The sequence below is a fragment of the Vanacampus margaritifer genome, chromosome 12 (assembly GCF_051991255.1).
Source record: "Vanacampus margaritifer isolate UIUO_Vmar chromosome 12, RoL_Vmar_1.0, whole genome shotgun sequence".
NCBI classification, from domain to species: domain Eukaryota; kingdom Metazoa; phylum Chordata; class Actinopteri; order Syngnathiformes; family Syngnathidae; genus Vanacampus; species Vanacampus margaritifer.
Genome location: NC_135443.1, coordinates 13,557,345 through 13,580,542, shown reverse-complemented (window position 1 = coordinate 13,580,542; position 23,198 = coordinate 13,557,345). Strand labels below are relative to the sequence as shown.

The following is a 23,198-nucleotide window of genomic DNA, read 5'->3' as shown; positions in this document are numbered from 1 at the left end:
TAGTTGAAACTGTCTGGAAAGAGCAGAGCCGCCCGGCTTTGCGGCATTGCGTCGGCCGGCCTCGTAAGACTCCCCCCACATGTCGGCCATTCGTCAACCGGCTGACAGCTCAAACAATCCCCTCCCCCTCTCACGGCTCCGAGGTTCAGGTTGCGCTGGCGGGAGCAGTAATACGCTAAAAGCCCCCCGTTATCCTTTTTCACTTTTGGCTGACCGTAAAATTTCTTGTGTCTCCAGACTACTTGGTGCCACTCCTGAGCTCCGTCTTCATCGTCCTCTGGGTCCTGGTGCTCATCTCCCTCCTGCTGTGGTGCATGCGTCGCCGGCGGAAACAGAGCAACCCCGGAGGCGGCGGCGGAGGCGCGGCGGCCGCCGGCTCTGACGACAACACCACCAACAACGTGCGCGAGCAGCTGAACCAGATCAAGAACCCCATCGAGAAGCACGTGGGCCTCTCGGTGGCCATCAAAGACTACGAAAACAAGAACTCCATCATCGCCAATATAAGGACAAATCACCCCGAGGGGGACGAGGACGACAAGGAGAGGCACCTCCAGAAGGGCCGCTTTGCCAAACAGCCGGCGTACACGCTCGTGGAGCGGGACGAGAAGAGCTCCAGCCCCAATTCCACGTCCAAACACCCAAATTGGACTAATAAACAAGACAACAGAGACTTGGAGACGGCAAACAGCATAAACAGAATGGACTACATAGTATAGCGGACTGCTGTGTTGCTGTGCAACCGAGCCTTAAACGTCTTCTTCGCACCCCGGCGGTGGGTGAACCAGGGGAGCTTCGGCACGCCATGTCGGTCGTGACCCCGCAGTATTTTCCTTTGTCGCCCGTGTTAATTTAAGTTTTGACAAGCTGGCTTACACTGGCAGTGACGGTTGCTTTGGTTGGCTGGAAACACAAGGCACTGGTATACATTTCACTGTAGAATGTTAAGTTTACTCCACTACATTTCAGTCCCTCCCCCAGCCTGGCCCGGCCCGCCCCTTTCTTCTTCTTTTTTTAATTTTTTTTTTAATTTAGTGGACACATGGAATGGGCTCCTGTTGTAATTGTTGTACAATGACTAAAACGACCCTGTTGTGTTCAGCACTAGAGCTAATCATTTTAGTGTGTGTTCTTTGAATTCTTTCTAGTACCGTTTTTGGAGAAAGTGCCTTTTTCAGCTTTAGACGTGGCCACTGTCAAATGAGGAAAAAAAGAAAAGAAAAAAGATCAACTTTATTATTTATTTTTATTTCGGGGATAGGGTGGGAGGCGGAGAGGGGGACGGGGTGGGTTTAATGTCAGCAATTGCTGCCAATATGAAGAATTTATGTGTTGATTTAGAACGTGTAGATATGTACATTTTTTTTTATTAATCATTGTGTATATTTGATTTATTAATTTAATAATCAAGAGCCTTAAGATATCATTCCTTTTTATTTATATGTTCTGTCTAGTTTGAAGGTTTTGATAGCTATGGAAGCTTACCATTTCTTTCAATGACCGTTTTGTTTCCTCCGATGCGTTCTATAAAGCCAAATGTCCGAATTTCAGAGACAAACTTTGGGCACTTTTTGGCCCTAAGACTTTTTATTTTTTACACATTTGACATTTCATTCATTTGTTGCCAGGACATTGACTGAAGGCAAGCGCGGATAAAAGCTGCTTGCTGTGAGGGATGGACATGGTGGCAGACATATTGCTTGCCATCAGACGGTAAATCATTAAGGGAACAAAAAAAAAAAAAAAAAGTCCGAAAGCAGCCGCAAAAGTTTCACGCTCACATTTCAAAGGCTGTCGAGATCCGTGGACGTGACAAGGCAGGTCACATGACTACGACAAGCGAGGATTCCCATCCGCATTAGTCAGCATGATATCTTAAGCTAGACTGTGAGTACTTGAAGAGTAGATTGGCGATGGGAACACTGTAGAACCACATGAAATAAAACTGCCTCCCTTGACAAAAGTCAGTTTGCATCGTTTCTGTGCACACTTCTTTCGAATGAGGCTCTTCAAAGACAAACATGTTTATCTCATTTGTTAACCCTTTTGAGATCATGGCAACATTTTTGTCCATTTGTTTGAACTTGAGAACAATGTGTTGATCTGGCAATATATTTTTTTTGAAAGTTGTATTTATTAAATATTTTGTATGAAAAGAGAATTAAAGATGCCTTTGTTCTGGAGAGTGTGTGATGAGCATGAGTCTCTCTGCGTGGGATTTTTGGGGGGTTTGAGTGCATTTACAGCGCTGGAAAAAATTAAGCAACCACTCCGTTTTCTAAATCAGCATATCGACATATATGGCTGTCATTCCATCCCGGCGTCTGTTGAATTCCATTCCATTGCACAAGCCGCAATGTCTCACATGTACTGTGAAATTTGTTGGAGGACCTCTGACCTAGAGGGGGGGGGGTTTCAGTGCTGCTGTACAAAACTGTCTTGAAAATGAGCTTCCTCCTTTGACAATGTTCCCTTCCTCTGAATTATCTACAGCAAGACAACACTCAGTCCCGCAACCAGGTCAGGAGGACCACCAGATCAAAACTAAGGCCAGCCTCAAAAATTCAATGAAGATCAATCACAGTCTTGGTTTTATGTCAGTTAAACATGTAAACTGCAACCAACCTACAGTCAAACCAGAGGAACTGATTACTGAACTTAAGTACTTTGTATTGGTCTTATTTTGTTCCAAATAGTAGTTGTAAGACAACCAACATAAAAAAAACTAATCATGATTGTTAAACAATGTTGTCTTTGTCTGCTTGTTTAATAAAACCTCTCAGACTGGCAAGCTTGAGAAGCTTTGGGGAGTTGTTAGACTTCTGCAGATTCTGTACAGGATTAAAGCCAATGTGAGAGATTATAACCACGTCTTGAGAACAACTTAAAACATATTTATGTTTCAAACACTTGGGTCAGTTTAAAAAAAAAAAAAAAACACCATGTTTGCTCTTTCTTCCTAAGATTTGGCCTCTGTATGTTATTCAGCTCCAATGACATCAGCTCCTGAGGAAGCCACCACTGATCTTGATGGTTAGCGTTGGACAGACTTTCACTGTCAATGCGCTGAGCATCAGGCTTTTGGAACGCGTGAGCGGGACGTTAAACCGATCTCAATCATATATCATCATGGTTGTTTTCCAATGACAACCGGGCAATTTACGTGCCTGTCAAAGTTACAGTGGGGTTTTTTCTCCTGGGGAAAAAAAAACAGATTTATTCAGATCATAAAATGTCTTTTCAGTAAAGCCAAGGTTTATTAAAAGAGTATATAATAGAGTGACATGTCATCAAGTACAGCATCATAAGTTTTGAATTGGATTAGGAATGTCTATTGGGCTGTCGTTACGCTGCACTCAGAGGAAGTGTGGCTCTTGACAGACGCTCAGCCTTCACAGATCTTCTACGGAAGCCTGGAACTGCCAATTTGGAGTGAACATTTTTAAACGTATTTAAATATGTATTTTCAGGAAAATGTTACAAACTTAGTTTGTTTTTTTTCCACCCCCCATAAAGTCAAATTGACTTGCCCATGCCCAGTGGCATTATGGGGAAAAATTGCCAGGTGGAAATCATGTACTGCAGACATAATAGATCATAAAAATTACGAATTAACAATGTATACTTAATTTTTGAACGTACTGGCATAGCGCAGGCCAAATGATTAAAAAAATAATATATACATAATTTTATTATAGGAAAAATGTTTTTAGCATTTAGCCTACAAGTACATTCAAATGTTTGTTTTTTTTAAACCTATATGTAAATACGTTTTGCCAATAAAAAATATTTACTTAATTTCCGAATATATTAGTATAACGTAGCCAAATGCAAAACAAAAAAAAACCCTGCATTTTTAATACCCTGTGGCATTATAGGAAAAAATGCTACATTTTTAGCATTCAGCCAACATGTACATTTGAATGAATTCGCCATTCAAAAATGTTTACTTCTTTAATTATCAAACATATTACTATAATGTAGACCAAAAGCTTGTAGCTTTTTTTTTTTTTTTTTTTTACTTGCGCAAGTTAATACTCTGTGGCATTGTCAGAAAAATGCTACATTTTTAGCATTTAGCTTACATGTGCATTTTAATCTATTTGCTTGCAAATACGTTTGAACATACTTACAAATACGGTTGAATGTATTTGCCAGTCAAAAAACCTTTAATCAACAAATTAATTGTTACATTAAAACATAAAACATTATAGGAAAAAATGCTTAATTTTTAGCATACAGCCAACATGTACATTCAAACATATTTACAAGTACATTTGAATGAATTCGCCATTCAAAAATGTTTACTTCTTTAATTATCAAACATATTACTATAATGTAGACCAAAAGCTAGTAGCTTTTTTTTTTTTTTTTTTTTTACTTGCGCAAGTTAATACTCTGTGGCATTATCAGAAAAATGCTACATTTTTAGCATTTAGCTTACATGTGCATTTTAATCTATTTGCTTGCAAATACGTTTGAACATACAAATACGGTTGAATGTATTTGCCAGTCAAAAAACCTTTAATCAACAAATTAATTGTTATAACGTAGATCAAATTGCTGGGGAAAAATTAGCATCTTGTAACCTGCGCAAGTCAGAACCCTGTGGCATTATGGGAAGATTGCTAAGTTTTTACCATTTAGCCTACAAGTATGTTCAAACACTCGAAAAAACATTGCAAGGTTTTTGTGAGTATGTTCGTATTTGTAAATACGTTTTGCCAATAAAAAATATTTACTTAATTTCTGAATATATTAGTATAACGTAGCCAAATGCAAAACAAAAAAAACAACAAAAAACAGCATTTTTAATACCCTGTGGCATTATAGGAAAAAATGCTACATTTTTAGCATTCAGCCAACATGTACATTCAAACGTATTTGCAAGTACATTTGTATGAATTCGCCATTCAAAAATGTTTACTTCTTTAATTATCAAACATATTACTATAATGTAGACCAAAAGCTAAAAAAAAAAAAGCTTCATTTTTTTTTTTTTTTTTTTTTTTTTTTTTACTTGCGCAAGTTAATACTCTGTGGCATTATCAGAAAAATGCAATTTTTTTTGCATTTAGCTTACATGTGCATATTAATCTATTTACTTGCAAATTAATTTGAACATACTTACAAATACGGTTGAAATTATTTGCCAGTCAAAAAACATTTAATCAACAAATTAATTGTTATAACGTAGATCAAAATGCTGGGGAAAAAATAGCATCTTGTAAACCTGCGCAAGTCAGAACCCTGTGGCATTATGGGAAGATTGCTAAGTTTTTACCATTTAGCCTACAAGTACGTTCAAACACTCGAAAAAACGTTTTTGTGAGTATGTTTGTAAATACGTTCTGAAGTATTTGCCAGTCAAAAATGTTTACACCACAACGCCAGTTCCCTGTTCGGTAATCTTGATCTTGTCAAAAACTGTGGTACTAACAAATAAAAGCGCTAATCTTTCAATAGTGTGTCTTTGCTGTGTGTTTCTGCGCCGCAAACACCAAAATGAAATGGTATGACGCAGCGTCAATGAAAGGTCTGGGCGCGCTGGTGGAGAGACTGTACGTCACATAAGTACAGAAATGAGTATGAATGGAAATGATGCATGAATGAAAACGCTCTAAGAATAAAAACAAACAAACAGATGAAATCAATCTGGAAACAGCAATCAATCACAGCAGAGCTTGAGCAGGGAAAGTGGACAGTTTACAGACACATGGGAGCCAGTATTTCAGCCTAAAAGCCATGACGTACTGCATGGCTCCTGCCTGTCTGAAATCCCCAATCTTCAACACAAAACCCGAGTCTAAACTCCAATTAAGGGTTTTTGACTTTCATTTGCGAGCCTCTCTTGACCACCACGACTTATGGGTGGAGGCGAAATCTGTTTCAAGTATTTGACAAAACATAACTCAAAACGCTCATGTATCAATTATGTGCTGTGTGTATTGGATCTGCATGTGTGGCTTTGTGTGAAAAAGAATAGAAATTGTAGTAAAAGGCCATGTGTGTGTGTGTGTGTGTAACAAATGCGATGTGGCGGATGATGGGGCCTGCCACAATTTTGTCTCGATCTGGATGGCGTCAGGCATTTTTACTGTAGCTCCTCGGTCCCCCTCAGGACCTCTTTGGTCGTCGTAATCTGGAGATTCTGGGCACATTTTCACTTGCCTCCTCCCCGCCTGCGGATCTGGAACTAATAGAGGCGGCCGAGGATGCGAGCTTGACAGATAGGCCCCTCCGACTTGCGGCCGGCCTGTTTTGCTTCGTCTGTGCTGTGTTATTGCTTGCGAGGGGGAGCCTCTGGTCCCGTTTCCCTGGAGTAAGCAGCTCTACTTCCACTGTGGTTTTCTTGTAGTCGGAGAGCGGGAAAGCCTTGGACTCCGCGTCTGGCGGAAGAGGGTCGTGTTCGGATGTTTGCGTGAGGCGCTCATTGGAGCGGGTTTGCGTTGCGGCCGGGGGTCGGTCCAGGCCGGTCCTCTTGGCCTTCAGTGGGCGAGGGTCTTCAGAATCGCTGGGTTTGCTCCTTTTGCTCCGCCTGCTTCCTGGACTGATTTCACGCCGACACAAAACCACCGAGACCAAGTTTGGCTTCATGTTGTCTGGAGAACAATGATCCGTTTTCCGCTGATGGGTCAAGGCTTGGTTCTGAGTCACAGAACTGGAGCATGGTACCTGTTGCTCTGAATCCAGAGGGGCACTTGCGTCACATGTGCCGCTTTCAACGCAGACTCGTTGCTCACTTTGCCGCTCCCCCACGATGGGATCTCGGTGTTCTTGCTGGACGTGAGCTTTTTGGGCTCTGAACAAGACAAGCAGATGCTTGAGCATCCTGTCTGACTGGAGGGGTCGGAAAGTTCTGAATTAGATCATACTTACATCTTTTGAAGCGCAGTCTTCTTTATTTTTGCGGCGCAGTTGAAAGACTCTTGGATTTCGCCCTCTCTGGAAAAATATTCGGATCGGCTTTGTTGGCTCAGCTCGGTCTAGAGAGGACAAACAGAATCCGTGTAAACAAAAAATATTATCCCTGGCATCCTTAGGCAGGTTTTGGCTCCGCTGCAGACAGCTGTCATCTTCTGGCAGTGCCGGACAACATTCAACACAATGCATTAAAAAATAAAATAAAAATCAGAACACAATTAGATCAAGTCGGTATTGTGAAGGAGTACATTGAATTAGTTTAACATGAAACTTCTACATTTCAAATACTTCAATAGCCACAATTGAGGAAACTTGATATGTTGGCCATTAAGCAAAGTCAAATTATTTGTTGCTTATTTCTTTAAAGGGGAAGTCAACACCCCCAAAAATTCTTGACAATAATATGTTCTATGCAGCCCCACTAGTCTAAATACGGAATTCTGGTTAATGTTGCGTTAGTGGAATATGAGTTAAATAGCACAATCCAGGAGTTGTTAATCAACACTAAAAGGCGACCATTTTGCCACTTCTCAAGTGAAAATGACATCACAGTTACTCAAGTCTCAGGTAACAACAAATCACAACTCAGCTTCAGAAAACAGGTACGCTGAGATTGGTTGTTGCCTGAGCAACTGTGATGTCATCTTCAGTCGACAGCAAGTGACAAAATGGCCGCCCCCTGAGATGGATCAAAACGGCTGGATTTTGCTGCATAACTCATATTCCACTTACGTGGGAACGTTGGGGTTAACCAAACCAACGTATTTAGACTAGTGGGGCTGCATATAACAAATTATTGTCAATAATTGTTTAATTTTGACTTCCCCTTTAAATGTTAAACATGTTTGATTACCTGTAGTGAAAATGACAATGACTATCTCGTGGATTGTAGAAAAAAACAACAGTGATGAACACCTGATATATACAATTGGTGAAAAAGCTACTACATGTGAAACAAAAGATATGACTGAAAATAAATTCAAATAATTAACTAATTGGTGTACTTATAGTTAAATTGGTAATTATTTATTTGTGATTGGAGGTTTGTGATTGTTTTAAATTTAGAATGCTCTGTGTGTGCAAAACAAACACATTGCTGCGTACTCAACCTTTGAATTAGCTTATATAAGTGACACCGACTACATGTCACTGTAATACTAAAGTCAGAATTGACGTTTTTTTTGGACCATGAGGATAAAAAAAAAAAAAAATTGTATAAATAATACATAATTAAAAATGTATGCTCCAATTATATCTGCAAATCTCACGGTCACGATAACCCAGCAAACTGCCAATATATTATTTTCCACAAAAGCACATTTGTGGATGTAAAATATAATCAATGACCATCTAGTTATTTGTTGACACAAAACTGTGTCCAAAAAAAAAAAAAAAAGAGGCATACTATGGTTAAAACATTATTTTTCAGATCATTGCTATCCTATAAAGTGGTTGGTAAACTGATTAGTCCAATATGAGAAAAGCCAATGTGGTGAGCTTCGGGCTTGGCAACAGTTTCCGAACACATCGGGGGGAAAATTATTTGTGACAGTTACATGCAGTGGAGGAAGGAATACGCAGACTGGAGCATGGAGCCTGTGCCCTAAAAACACTTAAAGTGCTTTCTTATTATTTGTTGGCAGCCGGACACGCTGACGCAGAATAAAAAGAAAAAGTGAGATTAGGCGAGTCGAGCTCTTCATCTTGCCCACAAACACAAGAAAACTCACACAGGAAGTGTTCCACAGATTGAACCGCGGCGTGTAGGCACGAGGTCAGTCTCCTACGCTCGTTTTATTATAATCGGGAGGACGACTGGAAAATGACCCAAATGCAAACACATGCCCAGCCAACACACCGACAACAATTCTGAGAAAGGTGCGGGTGCATTATAAAGCCTTGATGTGCACTTTCATCCATTTACTATGAATAAACGGCGTTTGAAAATAAACTTGAAAGAAAAGTCAACACGAAATCGATAGGAGGCTCTCTGAGAACGTTTTGATGCCTGTCCGTTCGTGTCGGCGTAACTTCAAAAGAGTGGAAGAAGGAAGGGAAGGGAAAGATGTTGGTTTATATATATAGAGGACAGAGACAGAAAGTCGGAGAGGGAAAACGGATGGCCGATGATGCGACATCACCAGGAAGCAACTGGAGAAGTGGATGAATAAGAAAAGATGATCCGTTTGCGCATGAATAATAATATTCAGAAGGGATGGGCACGTACCACTATCAGGTATCAGTACTAGCACCCGCTTGTGGCTAATTTACAATCAGGAAATAGACATTTGATAACTTACATTGATGTTTCTGCATTTGGCAATTTATTATTATATTATATTATTAGTATGGGATTTTTTTTAATGGGCTTTAGGTGAACTGATGAATACACACACGCACGCACATGCTCACCCCCATACAAAAAAAAATAAAAATATATATATGTGTGTATATATATATATATATATATATATATATATATATATATATATATATATATATATATATATATATATATATATATATATGTGTATATATATATATGTGTATATATATATATATATGTGTATATGTATATATATTTAAAAAAAAGAGAAAAAAAACTTTTTTTTTTTTTTTTATTATTTTTTTTAAAGGAGAGCAATGATGATGTCAAATTGAATGAACAATACTGAGCTCTCCTAAAAAAAACAAAAAAAATTAAAAAAAGGAAATAGACATTTAAGAAAATGCTATATTGGGATATATAGGTATTTCTTTAAAATCATTTGTCATTGTTTTGGGGGGGGGGATGTACTCACACTCTGAAAAAAGTAGTAGTAGTAATAATAATAATAATGTGTTTGTACAATGCCATAACATGAAATACGACAAAATGTCCGTTCCATTGCCTTTAGTGAGGCTCTTTTCACCCCGAGGCTTGCGAATTCAAAGAAAAACTAACTAATGATATCTGATGAAGATTACACGTATAAAGCTGACAAGACGAAAAACAGGAATCTGTCAAAACGCACACACGCCATGACTCAAAGCACACATTGAAATGTTTTAATCCCTCGCTCAACTGGAGTTCTGAAAATATGTATATGCCTGTGAGGAGAATAATCATGGCAAGTATACAAAAGGCTGAAATTGGCACCGCGAATAAGGATGATCATGAAAAAAGCAGAAAAGATCTCCTGCAGAGAAACGAGTCCACTGACTGCATCCCTCACCCTCGAGAAGAAGAATGCCCTGTTTGTCCAAGCTCACCTCGCATCTGCCCTGCGCAAAATCAACCAACGTGCATGGGCATGGACTTGGTGGAAATTGAAGACAGTTCTTATCCCTTCAACAATGAGGTTTGTGGATACACCCATATTGAAAGGATTAACGTAAGCCCGCCAGTATGCGCTCATGTTGCGCAATACAATCGAGGCAGCAGCGATATGACAAGAAAACCGGGACCGAAGCACGTGTCATGTAGGCCTGCACTTGGCCCAGGTGGAGAAGATCACATGCTCCGGTCCCTTGGGAAAGTTGCAGCGTTGACTGTTGTGAGATGGGAACAACTGAGGCGTGCTGAGATGATGAGTAAACACAAAGGCCCATCCACAGCGCAGAAGACACGCATGTGTGTGTGTGTGTGTGGAGGGGGGACTGGAAACACATCTGCTCTGCCTTTGATCCAAACTTCTGCAGCCCAGCACGCCACTCACCTCCGCTGCCCACTCTGCGCCAGACTAAAAAACAACGGCCACAATCCTAAACACTTGCTCTTCCTTCCCATGCTGCCCTACCCACTGCTGCTGCTGACTCACCATAGGAGCAACTCTTTAAACAGGATTTGAGTGTAGAAAGGTCAAGGGAAACTCTCTTACTCAAGTTTGGGCCTTGTGGATACAAATAGCTGCACTTGCACTTTTGTTGCGCTTTTTAGTCCAATCCAACAAAATGGACTCCCTACAAAGATGGAAGGGATGGCTCTGACTCAACAATTTCGGGCATGGGATCGTAACTGGTGAAATAGCTGTCAAAAACAACATCAAGTCTAACATCTCTAGTCATTGACTAGCTAGAAGTCAACCAACAATAATATGTAATAGGGGTGTGCCAAAAAATCGAATCTAATAAGAATCGCGATTCTCATTTAGTATGATTCAGAATTGATTTTATTTAAATTATTTTATACTGTCTTGCCTTTGCCTGTGTGTGCCTTTATTTGGAGCGCTGTTCATGTTGTGCCCGGTTTGGCCACTGAGGGGCAGTGTGGTTCCACGCGGTCTAATACACTGTTAAGTTGTAGCCACATTAGAAAGTAGAAGGAAAAAGTCAAGATCAAGTTATTCCAATAAAAGTTTTTTTTTCAGTGTGTAGCCGTTCTTTTAAGTGATCAAAGTGCCGCGAGTAGCGCGCTAATTAGCATTAGCAAGTCAGACTGGAGTAGATCATTACAATTCCTTGCACATCTATAGATTGAAGCAAAAATCATTGTCAATCAAATAATTTTGAATAAATCGCATACCCAAAAATCAGAATCGAATCGAATCATGAGACATTCAAAGATTCCCACACCTATTATGTAATACTGTATGTCCATCTATTTGATCCATCTCAGGCGGCGGCCATTTTGCCACTTGCTGTCAATTGAAAATTGCATCACAGTTGCTCTGGACTCAGGTAATGACCAATCACAGCTCAGCTTGCTAATGTCACATGACCAAACTCAGAAAACAGGTGAGCTGTGATTGGTTGTTACCTGAGCCTTGAGCAACAGTGATGTCATTTTCAGTCGACATAGTAGCAAAATGGACCCCCCGCCTCCCCCCAAAAAAAAGATGGATAAAAATGGGTAAAAACGCAATATTAATCAGAATACAGTGTTCAACTGGAAAATTTGGGGTTGAGTTTCAGGCTGACAATGCTAATAATGCTAATAATGCTAAATGATGCTGCGAGTAACAGTTTTACTTGACTAAGAACATGGTAAAAAGTATAAAGTGTTATTTTCGATTTGTTTGTTATACAGAATATGTGCACATCTTAAAAGATAGATTCAGATGCTAAGTAGCACAATTTAGCTACTATAGCTAACAAACCTTGCTTTCACGATTAACTCATTTTAATTTCTCCAGGTCTATACGTTTCCCGCCTTTTCCATCTTCATACAGTGTCAAGATGAGGCAGCACACTTGACTTCATCTAAAGGTAACATTCTTTCAGTAAAACCTGGGTTTGGTTTATCAGTTGCAGGCTCTTGGACAAAATATCACAAGTGATGATTCTAGAGGTACAAGGATTCCATCGTATGCCAGCGAATTATTAAAAATAATACAATAGAAACGTGAAATGTTATGTTGTTACGTTATGGTCAACAATGTATTAATAGAAATACACAAATATGCCCAAAGTATTACATGCTTTCATGGCTTGTCTTGCATATGGATTTAAGTGGCATTCCATTCTTAATCCATAGTTTAATATGATGTCAGTCCAACCTTTGAAGCTATAACAGCTTCACCTCTTTTGGGACGGCTTTCCACAAGGTTTAGGAGTGTGATTATAGGATTTTTTGACCATTCATCCACAAATGCATTTTTTGAGGTCTTTCTAATAGGTTGAGGATAGGATTCTGTGGAGGCCAGTCAAGTTTGTCCACACCAAACTCCCTACATCAACCTTGCTTTTTTTACTGGTGCGCAGTCATGTTGGAACAAAAAGGGGCCATCCACAAACTTTTCCCGCAAAGGTGCGAGCATACAATTGACCAAAATCTATTTGGTATGCAGAAGCCTTCAGCGTTCCTTTCACTGGCACCAAAGAGCGAATATTACGGACAATTCCAGGCCCCCTCCCTCTTCCAAGCAAGGTCCATGCAGATATGGAAAGTTTTTTACATGGATGAACTTTACTGGCCTTGAAGTCCTGACCTCAACCTGATATAACACCTTTGGGATGATTTAGAGCGGAGTCTGAGAGCCAGATCTTCTCGTCTTATCAGTGTGTGACCTCACAAATACACTTCTGGAAGAATGGCCAAAAATTCCAATAAACACACCCCTAAACCTTGTGGAAAGCATTTCCAGAGGAGTTGAGCTGTTATAGCTGCAGGGCAGACCGACATCACTTTCAAACACATGGATTAGGAATCAGATGTCACGTAAAATTCATATCGCTGGCGTATGGCACAGTTTGGTACATTTCAGATTTCTTCACAGAACTCTACTATTGGTCAGTATTGTAATGTCATGCTGAAACATCAGTGGCTTAACACTATGCCTCATACACAAAGAACATTTTGTTGCACTTTGTAGAATGAGCTGACTGATGTGTTTATAAACTGAATCAGTTAACTATTGGATATTGCGAATTTTACTTTAAAAAATGGCAACCACAGCTACCAGTAGATTACCGTTTTCGTTATAACAGTCCACAACTGTACATTTGATTGACATTAAAACTGTGAATTTTGTCGACAGTGAAATACTGTAATTTTACAGAATATTTCTGGAATCCACAGCTGTCAGCAGATTGCATTTTTTTTTTTTTACGGGAACAATTCTTGTGTCTTGTTTTACACAAAAAGACAAAAAACAATCAAGCCTTACATCAACTCTAAATATCCTTGAATTGTTTTCAAAGTATGAAACTTTACCATGGAAAAGCCAAATGAAAAATAGCATGTGATGTAAACAAATAATTGTTTTTGTCAACCAAGTGCGAGGTCCACCACAAAACTCTCCAATCCAACTGTATGTAATGTATGAGCTCAAGAACCACATCCTGGGGAGGGGAACGCCGTCGACAGCAAGGCCTCCGTGAACTGGAAAAATTGGTTGCGCTGAACTTTTCACTGATGACTGTGCTCCACTAAAAATATTACAATCGCCGCTTTCATTGAAGGCCAAACTGCGGCGAGTGCAGAGACATTTCAAAGGGAAACAACAGAGAAAAAAAAAGCTCAGCAGGCTGTTGGTCATGGAATGTAATGGGAGAGATCATGTCCATCCTTGATGTGAGTGCCAAGGTGAGAAGCTACACCAGAAATTCTCAGAATACACTGGGGAGTTTGGGATCAAATGAGCAACTGGCCCAAGGATTGTTGTCCGTAATATGAATGGACAAGAAAGAACTTGAGGGGACGGGGATATTGACAAGAGCGCAAAATGACATACGCTGCATGCATTCTGAAAGGAAAATACCGTAACCAAACCACTTGATATCTCACTTTAGCCAACTCCATGAGCCAAATTCTTCTTTAAAAACCCAACTACAGTATGCATTGTACTATAGATTCAAAATGCACTTGACTTTTATAAGTACCATGTATCCTGCTATGCATTATGACATTTCATGGGGTGAACAGGCAGTTTGCTATTACAGCGTAAATGACTCATGTATGTCGGATAAATTGTCCGTACTATTGCGTTAAAGACAATGCTCAGTGAATGAACTTCACTGAAACTTGACTAAAGCATTCAAAATAAAAGTTCATTTCTTTATATGCTTCACTATACGCACATACCTCATATTCTTTTGACAATGCTTTGAATCTTTTCATGGCACCCTGCCAACATTCTCCGGTGATGTTGCCAACAGCGTACGTGACGAGAGATTTTGAAATACTGCGCGATCATTTAAAAAAAAAAAAAAGGAAGCAAAACATGTACATTCCAGGCAAGTGGCTGTCGGAATAGATATCTATATATAGAGCCTTCCCTCTGAATGGCACCATGTTGAACAGGCAGTCCCGTCTCTATGTTAAAGCTCCGATTATCAAATGACACATGTGGCTTGTATCATAGCTACATGTCTGATGTTTGAAAGAAAGAAAAAAAAAACTATCCACGTCAAACTCATTGGAGTCAAACACACAGCTTGCTCTATAGCTCTATGCTCTCAACAGCTAGCTTACTGTACCAAGTAGCATGCAGGCTAACCCATCCAGCATTCAGGATGTTTGCCAAGACGACTATAGTATTTATTTACTGCTATTTTACAGCAGCAAAGTGTGCAATAACCAACCCAGATTTTACCGTTAGCCACAATGGAACACAAGATTCGATTAAAGTTAAGACATTTGAAACTTAAAAAACACAACTATTCTATAATTAGAACAGTGCATCAGGAATGCGTCTGCTATTTAAAATAATTTTGGACACTGTATGGTGTACGCTATATAAGTCTTCTCCATTTACTATTTAGGTCAAATTCTATTTCTATTTTTCAGGAGTTGCGTTAAATTTTAGGAGTGAGTCCGGCTCTTAATAAAACGCAAAAACACACAGCCAAGAAGAACCCGAAGAAAAAAAAAACATCCTGAAGTGGCCTCTGGTGAGCTCTTACCTCAATCTTATTCCATCTCCCTCCCTGTGGAAGGAGCTGAAAATGCAGTCTGGAGAAAGCACCATTCAAGGAACGGGGCAAAATACATTCAACTGGTGCAGATGTCTCACGTTACCGAAATGATTTGATTGCAGTGACTTTTTCAAAAGGCTGTGCAAGACTATTAGGTCACGAGGGCCATGATTTTTACCCAGACTAATTTCAAGTTATTTCCGCAACAATTATGGGTTTTTCTTTGTTTTTTTATTTTCTTCTTCTTGACTTGGAGATCGTAATCATATGTTTGGAAGCTGCTGTGGATCAAAATAGGGAACTTGGTTGCTGCCAAGATATCTCTGCATCATCAAAGCGGTGGTGCGTTTGAGCAAGGCACTTCACCTGTTCGAACTATGATACCGTTTGATTCTATTATTTATGCATTTGTGACTATTTAAAATAAAATAAAGCAAAAAATAAATAGAAAATGCATTTCTCCTTGTTGTCAGTGAAGATAGCTGTAAGCTTTGCCGTTTCCTGCCATCAGTTTCCAGGCAGGGTGCAAATTTCTGGTGCATGCAGATTCTCTCCTTAGCAGAACTGTTTTCTATTAGTTGCAGTCTTGCTTTTCTTTTATTTAAAATAAATCAATCTTATTATTACTTTCTTGATTGATTGTCAGGAGATGCTTTTTTAAATTCTCTGTCAACCTTACTTCCTGTCAAGACCACCATATACTGTATAAAGTGAGAGCGATGCTTGGCAACGATTTTTTTTTTTTTTTTTGCAGAATCTTCTGCCAGGCGCCTGGAAGAGGAAATATAGTATAAACAACACTCACTGCGGTTGAGCTGGGTTTTGTATAGTACACTGCGGCATCCTCTGGAAGGCTTACACACACGACGTAGCGCTCAGGAAACACATGCAATTCTGCAGGCAAGCAAAGAAGTAACACAGATCACAATAGTAAATATATTGTGGTCTCAGCTTTAATCATGAATCAATGTCAGACAAAAGGAAATGTGGTGGGAGGGACAAACCCATACCAGTTACTTTCCCTCGGAATAAATAGCAAATGACAGTGTATGTCTATAGCGGCAAAGTTTTATGAGCATAAATTATTAGCTCCCGAGAGTATTACTTACCATCATTTAAAACACACAATTGTATTGCCACAAATGCGTAAGACTTATTGTTTTGAGTTTAAAATAACCCACTTTGATATCTTTTATTCCTTTCAGATGGAGTTATTCGAGAATAGCAATCAACATTTTGAGTTAAAAAGGGTGTCAGTTATTTTATTTTATTATTGTTTTTATTATTATTATTTATTTATTTTATTTTTTTATTTTTTTTCTGGAGAGCTCAGTATTGTTAATTCAGCAATCTTACCGATTTGACATGTCATATCATTGCTCTCTTTTTTTTCTTTTTTTTTTTAAAATGCAAAAACATTATCATACAGTACTTACTCTTTTTGCATATAATCACTATAATTGGCTAAACAGACCTGCATGATGATCGACTAAAATGTTAAACGGCCTGAAAACAATGTACCGGTAAATCATTGTGGGCCCAATTAGACAACCTTTGACCTCAAGAAGACGGACTAATTTGATGAGTAACAGGCCTGCTGAGAAAGCCATCATCTCAGTCTGCAGCAGGTCAGTACTGTCTTAACATCCCCTCCCCGAGGGATGAGATTTTAACTTCACTGACAGGAAGGGAACCGCGTTGGTCCCATGAAAAGGTGGCTAAGGGTCACAGACACTACATGGGCCATGGAGCTACATTTCCACTGCACTCAGAGGCAATTTCTCTCACTCTCAGGCCTCTCGCGGGAACCACTTAATGTCTGCTGGTTCCCAACAACACCCAGAGCAGGTAGAGACAGGACATAAAAATAAGTGAGGGGGAGAAACATCAACATATAGAAGCCAAAGGATTGGTCTTTCTGTGGGAAATTTGGCTGAACATGAGTCATTGAAATATCCTTTTCCGATTCAGTTGAAATTGATTGTAAAACATGTCGTTTACATACCGCCATAGCGCTGCTTGACAATACATCGAAGGTTGAAGTGGCGCTTCAGAAAATTGGCGACTAGGTTGAAATTTTTACCTACAATGAAAAACAAGGATAAAGTTCAACATAATTCAGAGAATGTCATAGAACAGAAGGGGTATGTATGGAAAATTTGATACACATAAAATACTGTACATTATCTGTGCTTGACTGGACAGAACTGCTTGACTGACAGACTGAATATACAGCACATGAATGAATGGATGAATGCTTCATCCATTGAAACTCAGTAACCAGAACAAGTTTTGGGCCAGCACTCCTCAACCAATCACAAACTAAGGGAATAATATTATTGATAATAATATTGAAATAGCTGTATGGTAGCTGCCCAAGTGTGTGCTACCATGGATTTTGTCCAGTGATGCAAATGTAACACATACTCAATTTGATAAAGGCCTAATGGTACTTTCCCAATATTATTACACCCCATCTTTTCAACGGTAGGTGTGATTCTTGTTTTCTTTTGCAGTTTTGTCAATTTATTACATATGAATGCTTAATTCAGAGTGAGTTGTTTGTATTTTATTTTGGGATTTATCTCTCTATTGCAAAGTGAATGTTCTGGCTTTTGTCAGAAATAAAACAAAGGACTTTCTTTAAAGTTTCCTGTCATTGATTTAATTGACATTTTATGTATCAAAGGCATTAGTGGCATCAGTTACTTGTATCGGTATCGGTACGTTCTAAAGAGTTGAGTACTCGTACTGGTGTCGGTCTGGGGGAAAAAAAGTGATATTGAACATCCCGACTTGAGAAACCTTTCTCCAGGCACACAGCTCTATTTTTCATGGAATGTTCCTCATGGTATTCAAAATGTGCTGGATAGACACAGTGGCCTGTTGCCTAATCTGCTAGGAATTTGTTGACTAAAAAGCAAGGGTCCGGCTAACACGCTATACAGTCCTTCTTTGTAAACTAGTCAACAGTTCTAAATGGCTAAGTGAGCCAGCTTATCTCATGGAAAAGTCAAAGAACTTAAAAAATGAAGTGACTTTAACTTCCTTGTTCTTGTTTTTGTTTGTATATTTATACTAGTACAGTCAACCGCCTCTATTTGTGGGGCAAATGGACAGAGCCGGGCCATGAATGGTAAAAACTAGCATATTACTGAAGGTTTTTGAAATGTGTTGGAGGAAAAAAAATCCAAAATGCTGATAAGCATTTAATATACAGTCTCCAAAAAACAGAGGGGAGGGAGGGGGCAAAAACAATGTTATTAAAAAAAATAGGGGGAAAAACTTGGGAAAAATACACCCTGTGAATATGCAAATCTGCAGGTGCCTAACCACAAATATGCGGGGGATCAACTGTGGTTGAATATCTGAACAGGTAAACACTATACTGTTACATTTCAACGTTAACAAAAAGTTGTGCTTTTGGAAAGCATTCAGATTAAGGCTTGATACTTTTGGGAAGTAAGCCTTCCTTCCCCATAACCATATAATATGACAGGAAAAAAGCCTTCACTATTAGTAAAAAAAAAAAAAAAAGAAAGTGTTTCAAACCTGTTTACCACACAGCAGCCAGGCCAGAAAAGCGTGAAGATGCATGTTTGACTATTTCCCATTTCTCTGTGATCTGATCTCAACACAAAACCTGTAATTATAGTCTTCAAAAAGAAGAAAAAAAGTTATCTTGTAATTTATTTATTTTTAGATAATGATGTGCAATTACCCAAAAGAGTAAGCAAGCCACAAAACTGCCACAGGTGTTACAGTTAAGTCCGCTGCCTCGTGATGAATGGCAGCTTTTAGCTTTCTTTTTATTCTTAAGTATTTAGCATGACAGAGTAGCTGCCTAACAATGCCATGGAATTATTAACAATGACATTTCTATTGCGTACAATTCTTTTGTAACTCGATCCTTAAAATGACGACCTTACACATATTTTCATTAAAATGCTCTTAGATTTTAATTACGTATATATGAGAGTGTACAACTGAAAAACTTCACTACTTTAAAAAAAGAGTTGCCCCTTATAATAACTGTGATAGTAATAATATCTATTGCCATACGGTGATAGAATGAAGCATTTATTATAGCAAACAAGTTGATTTTAAAAGTCCACCATCAGACAGAAAAGCTGTCAATACATTTTTGTTTTCCCACACGACAGTCTCGTACACATGTCAAATTACCCCTTACTGGAATGTTTCTGATCCCTTCAAAGATTTAGGTGCAACTTAACGCCTAGAGCTCAATTTGGACAGATCAGTCAAGAGTTATGAAAATACAATATTAGCCCCCAGAGACAGAATAATACTTCTTTGCTCAATTAAGATAGGATTCCCAAAACAATCTTTCCAGACATGACAGGAAAAATAACTGTAAGTAATGCTGTATATGTGTTTGTGTGAAGTGATGACAGGGAAAGAGCACTTGAACTGAAAATGGATGGGAAACCAAATTGAAATGATAAATTGTCTAGCAACCTGGGTGATTTGGAGAACAACATATTCTGTAACATGACTGAGCTGTGCTTTATCTTTTCTCTGTCTTGCATTCATTATCCTGCCAAATTACATTATGGTTTAGTGTGTAAGCAATACTACTGTGTCCAAAAACCAGATGGGATTTCAAGATGAGGGCTACAATAAAATAAGGGAATGGCAAATATACAGTATATTTATTTTCACAACAGTTGTTAAATAAAATTAATGACATGTGCCCAACATGTACAGTCATTTCTGAACTATAAGCCGCTACTTTTTTCACTTGCATTTGACCATGCGGCTAATACAAAGGTGCGGCTTATTCATCAGATCACAATGGGGCGCACTATAAAGGAAGCGCAAGAGCGTCAGGCAGAGCAAAACAAACCAAGTGAGCCCAAATACAGTAGGTGAGACAGAACGAGAGTGAGACAATTTGCGCCATCATTATGGGGGAAAAAGTAGCGGGAATAATTATATACTGGTGCGGTAACATTAAAACACTTGTGGCTTACAATTGGGTGCGGCTAATAAGTGTAATAAACTCGAGAATTCTCCAAATTTAGCTAGAGGGGCTTATAGTCAGGTGCGCCTTATAGTCCAGAAATAACTGTAATATAGATGCCAAAGATGCCCACATGATGTCAATTGTCAATGGTATTTTCCTTATTCCCGTATTCTTTGAGACCCGTTATGCAGTCATTCTCAGTTTTTGCTCATTTAAGTCTGTTCTTTGTTCATTTAAGTTTGAAACTTAGCAAGTAAAACAAATCAAGAAAATAGGTTATACAATAAATGCAACCGCTCTGAAATATTTAAAATACTAAGACCTAGAAATAAGTGTTTGCCTGACCTCAGGTGTTGTATTGCAGTACAAGATGCACATGGTCCCTGCTGGGTGCAAACCTTGAAGATCCGAATTTGTTCAACTGCAATTTTTTTCACAAATTTATACTAATGATCAATCGCCACATGGCTCTTTGATTTTTACAAATTAATGACCAATCTAAAGTGTAGAAAGTGGCTTACTCGCTTTGACCATGCTATGCTAATGGCGCAACAAACAATGTTTGGTGTTAACTTTGGGTATGAGAGGATTCCACCCGACACCAGCGACATGTTGGAAAGAGAACTAAAACTTTGAAATGGTTTGCTTTGAAAAAATAAAATAAAATGGGGGGAGGGGGGTGAATTTATGATAGTAAATCAGCAGACGCCTATTAACCATTCTGGATGTCTATTCAGCTGGAATGCAGATTCATATTTCTGTGTCATTTTCCATGCCCATAAAGGCAACAGCGACCATTCCAGCTCTAGTTTCCTTTCACATTCATGGCTTCCTATGTTTTTAGAAGCTTTAATTTAATCCATTAGTTTTATGTTTAGTTCTACAACTATTCTCATCGAGTTCCCTGGTGGGTTGAGTTTGCCAATTCCCAGGACAAGTTTGACGGGGATGTCTGGACACAAAGTTGGGAACCAGTGAAACAGCGCGGCTCGAGACATCAGCTGTTCCTCCAACTTCATAACGCTCCGCACATCACAGAGTTGCTCTTGGCCCTGTGCCCGGGTTCTCTCATGCTTAGCTTACATTCATGTTTCTCTCCCACAAACATTTTCTGGTGCCTCCTCTTGACAATGTGAGGTCCCATTCTTTGGCAACTGTAGGCCACAGTGGTGAAGAACACAAAAATCTAGAGCATGGACTGTTCCATTTGTACTTGATTCAAGAAACGATAGAGTTGCTTAATTGTTTAGAAACCCTGTACACAACAATATTATGCTGGGTTAATCAAACCGTAAACAAGTCCTCACGCCATGTTTTTAGCAATGTGGTAGATAATGTTTTAACCACTTGTCTGGAGAGTCTCCTGCCATGGTGTAATATATCACAGGACAAATACAGAAAGTCCACTGGTGCCAACCAAGGCTTAAAATCTGTACTTCAGGCACACATACACAAACAAGCACACATCCCTCCAGCTTTCACCGCTTCCTTGAAAAACAATGAGAGGAAAGAAAAGTCAACAAACCAAAAGGCAAACAGACTGATGAGGGCAATAAAATGAAACGGACATACTGTAAGACAGACTCTGTCAAAAGCAAGGAACATGATCGGACTTCATCTGTTTCAGTCATAAACTGATAGATAGATTCTTTTTACTTGCCTGTTTGTCTTCTGTATGGTGTAAGTAGCAGTTTTTGACACACCTATTGAATGTGGGCATGCTTTATGATCGGCATCAAGCAGACTTAAAATAGCAGGATTTGTCCTTCACTTGTGCCAGTGACTGTTGGCAAATTTGGGGGGGTCAATGGCATAAATATTTTTAAGTGCTGCAAGATACAATTGCACCACCAATGTGTCCGGACCAAACATTATTTTAAGATCAACACGCCCATGAGCTCTGAGATGCCGGTAACAGCACCGTGGGTGCTAGGCAGAAACTGACATAGGTGATACCGTCTGCCTTTGTGCTGGCCGTATGAGTTTCCCTAACCTAATGTTAACTTGACATGGCTGTTGAGTGAAATCTGTTTGACACACTTTCTATTAGCCATGTAACTGCCTAACTGGGTTTCTAAAATGATTACTTGGAAGAGCCAATGTGCATGGTGAAAGTTCTGAGACTTGGTAAAGTATAGTCATAGAAGCAATGTCAAGGGATAGAAGGAAAGATGGTTACTTGCAAGGAAGCAACCACGTGCTGTGAATAACACGTTTGAACCATTGCTCGGGTAGGATTGGAATTTGGAACTAAAACAAATCAGTAAGATTTTTCCGACGGGTGAAGAGAACCATTACATTCCACATAAGTGCAGTCTTTAGATAGTTGTTACTTGTAGGAAAAGTAACTGAAACGTTGACATTTAATGAAAGCTTACAGAATGCATGAAAATGCCATGACTGTAATGTGCATTTAAATACAATTCGATACGTTTTGAATGGTACATTTTAAAGTGGAACGATTCGATTCGATTTGATTTAGTGGGATTGCAATTGGATTCGATAAGGTTCCGCTCAGATTGATAGGGTATGATCGGATGCAATGAGTTCCTTGTTGAAAGTAGACAATCATTTTATAATACTAATTATCTTGTCAGTAGTGTGAACATGTCACTCCTTCAAAGACGACAAAGTGCATTTGTAGCTATTGTCATGTTTACTAACAAATATTGTGTAAGATCTCAAAATCCCAAACTATTCAAGTTAATTCAAATGATCAGCAACATCGAACCGATTTATAGCCATTTTCGATCGTTTTTTGACCGGTTTAAAATATACTGAGATGTATTCATATAGTTTGTGCACCAATGCACTCAGATCTTTTACATCAAAAATGATTCTCCGTTTAAAATGTGTTTTGTTACACCCTTAGTCATGACATGTTGGGAAAACAAAATCATGTGGACTCCTTTATGAACAGGAGTTGAATCAGCAAGACAGTCAGACATCA

General features: G+C 39.1%; 2 protein-coding genes across 5 annotated transcripts in view; one reads left to right on the top strand and one right to left on the bottom strand.

Moving 5' to 3' along the window:
- jag1b (jagged canonical Notch ligand 1b) overlaps positions 1–2,183 on the top strand; it is a 35,486-nt gene extending 33,303 nt beyond the window's left edge. For both annotated transcript variants that reach the window (XM_077582188.1, XM_077582187.1), the window contains exon 26: positions 238–2,183. In XM_077582188.1, the coding sequence (XP_077438314.1) occupies positions 238–719 (482 nt within the window). In that variant the 3' untranslated portion in view covers positions 720–2,183. The remainder of the gene's footprint in view (positions 1–237) is intronic.
- A 2,836-nt stretch (positions 2,184–5,019) lies between these two features.
- The window catches only part of slx4ip (SLX4 interacting protein), a 34,585-nt gene continuing 16,406 nt past the window's right edge, over positions 5,020–23,198 (bottom strand). For 2 of the 3 annotated variants that reach the window (XM_077582858.1, XM_077582857.1), the window contains 4 exons: positions 17,267–17,344; positions 16,067–16,155; positions 6,880–6,986; positions 5,020–6,802 (listed from right to left, as the gene is read on the bottom strand). In XM_077582858.1, the coding sequence (XP_077438984.1) occupies positions 6,118–6,802; positions 6,880–6,986; positions 16,067–16,155; positions 17,267–17,344 (959 nt within the window). In that variant the 3' untranslated portion in view covers positions 5,020–6,117. The remainder of the gene's footprint in view (positions 6,803–6,879; positions 6,987–16,066; positions 16,156–17,266; positions 17,345–23,198) is intronic. The other variant, XM_077582859.1, reaches the window with a different exon arrangement.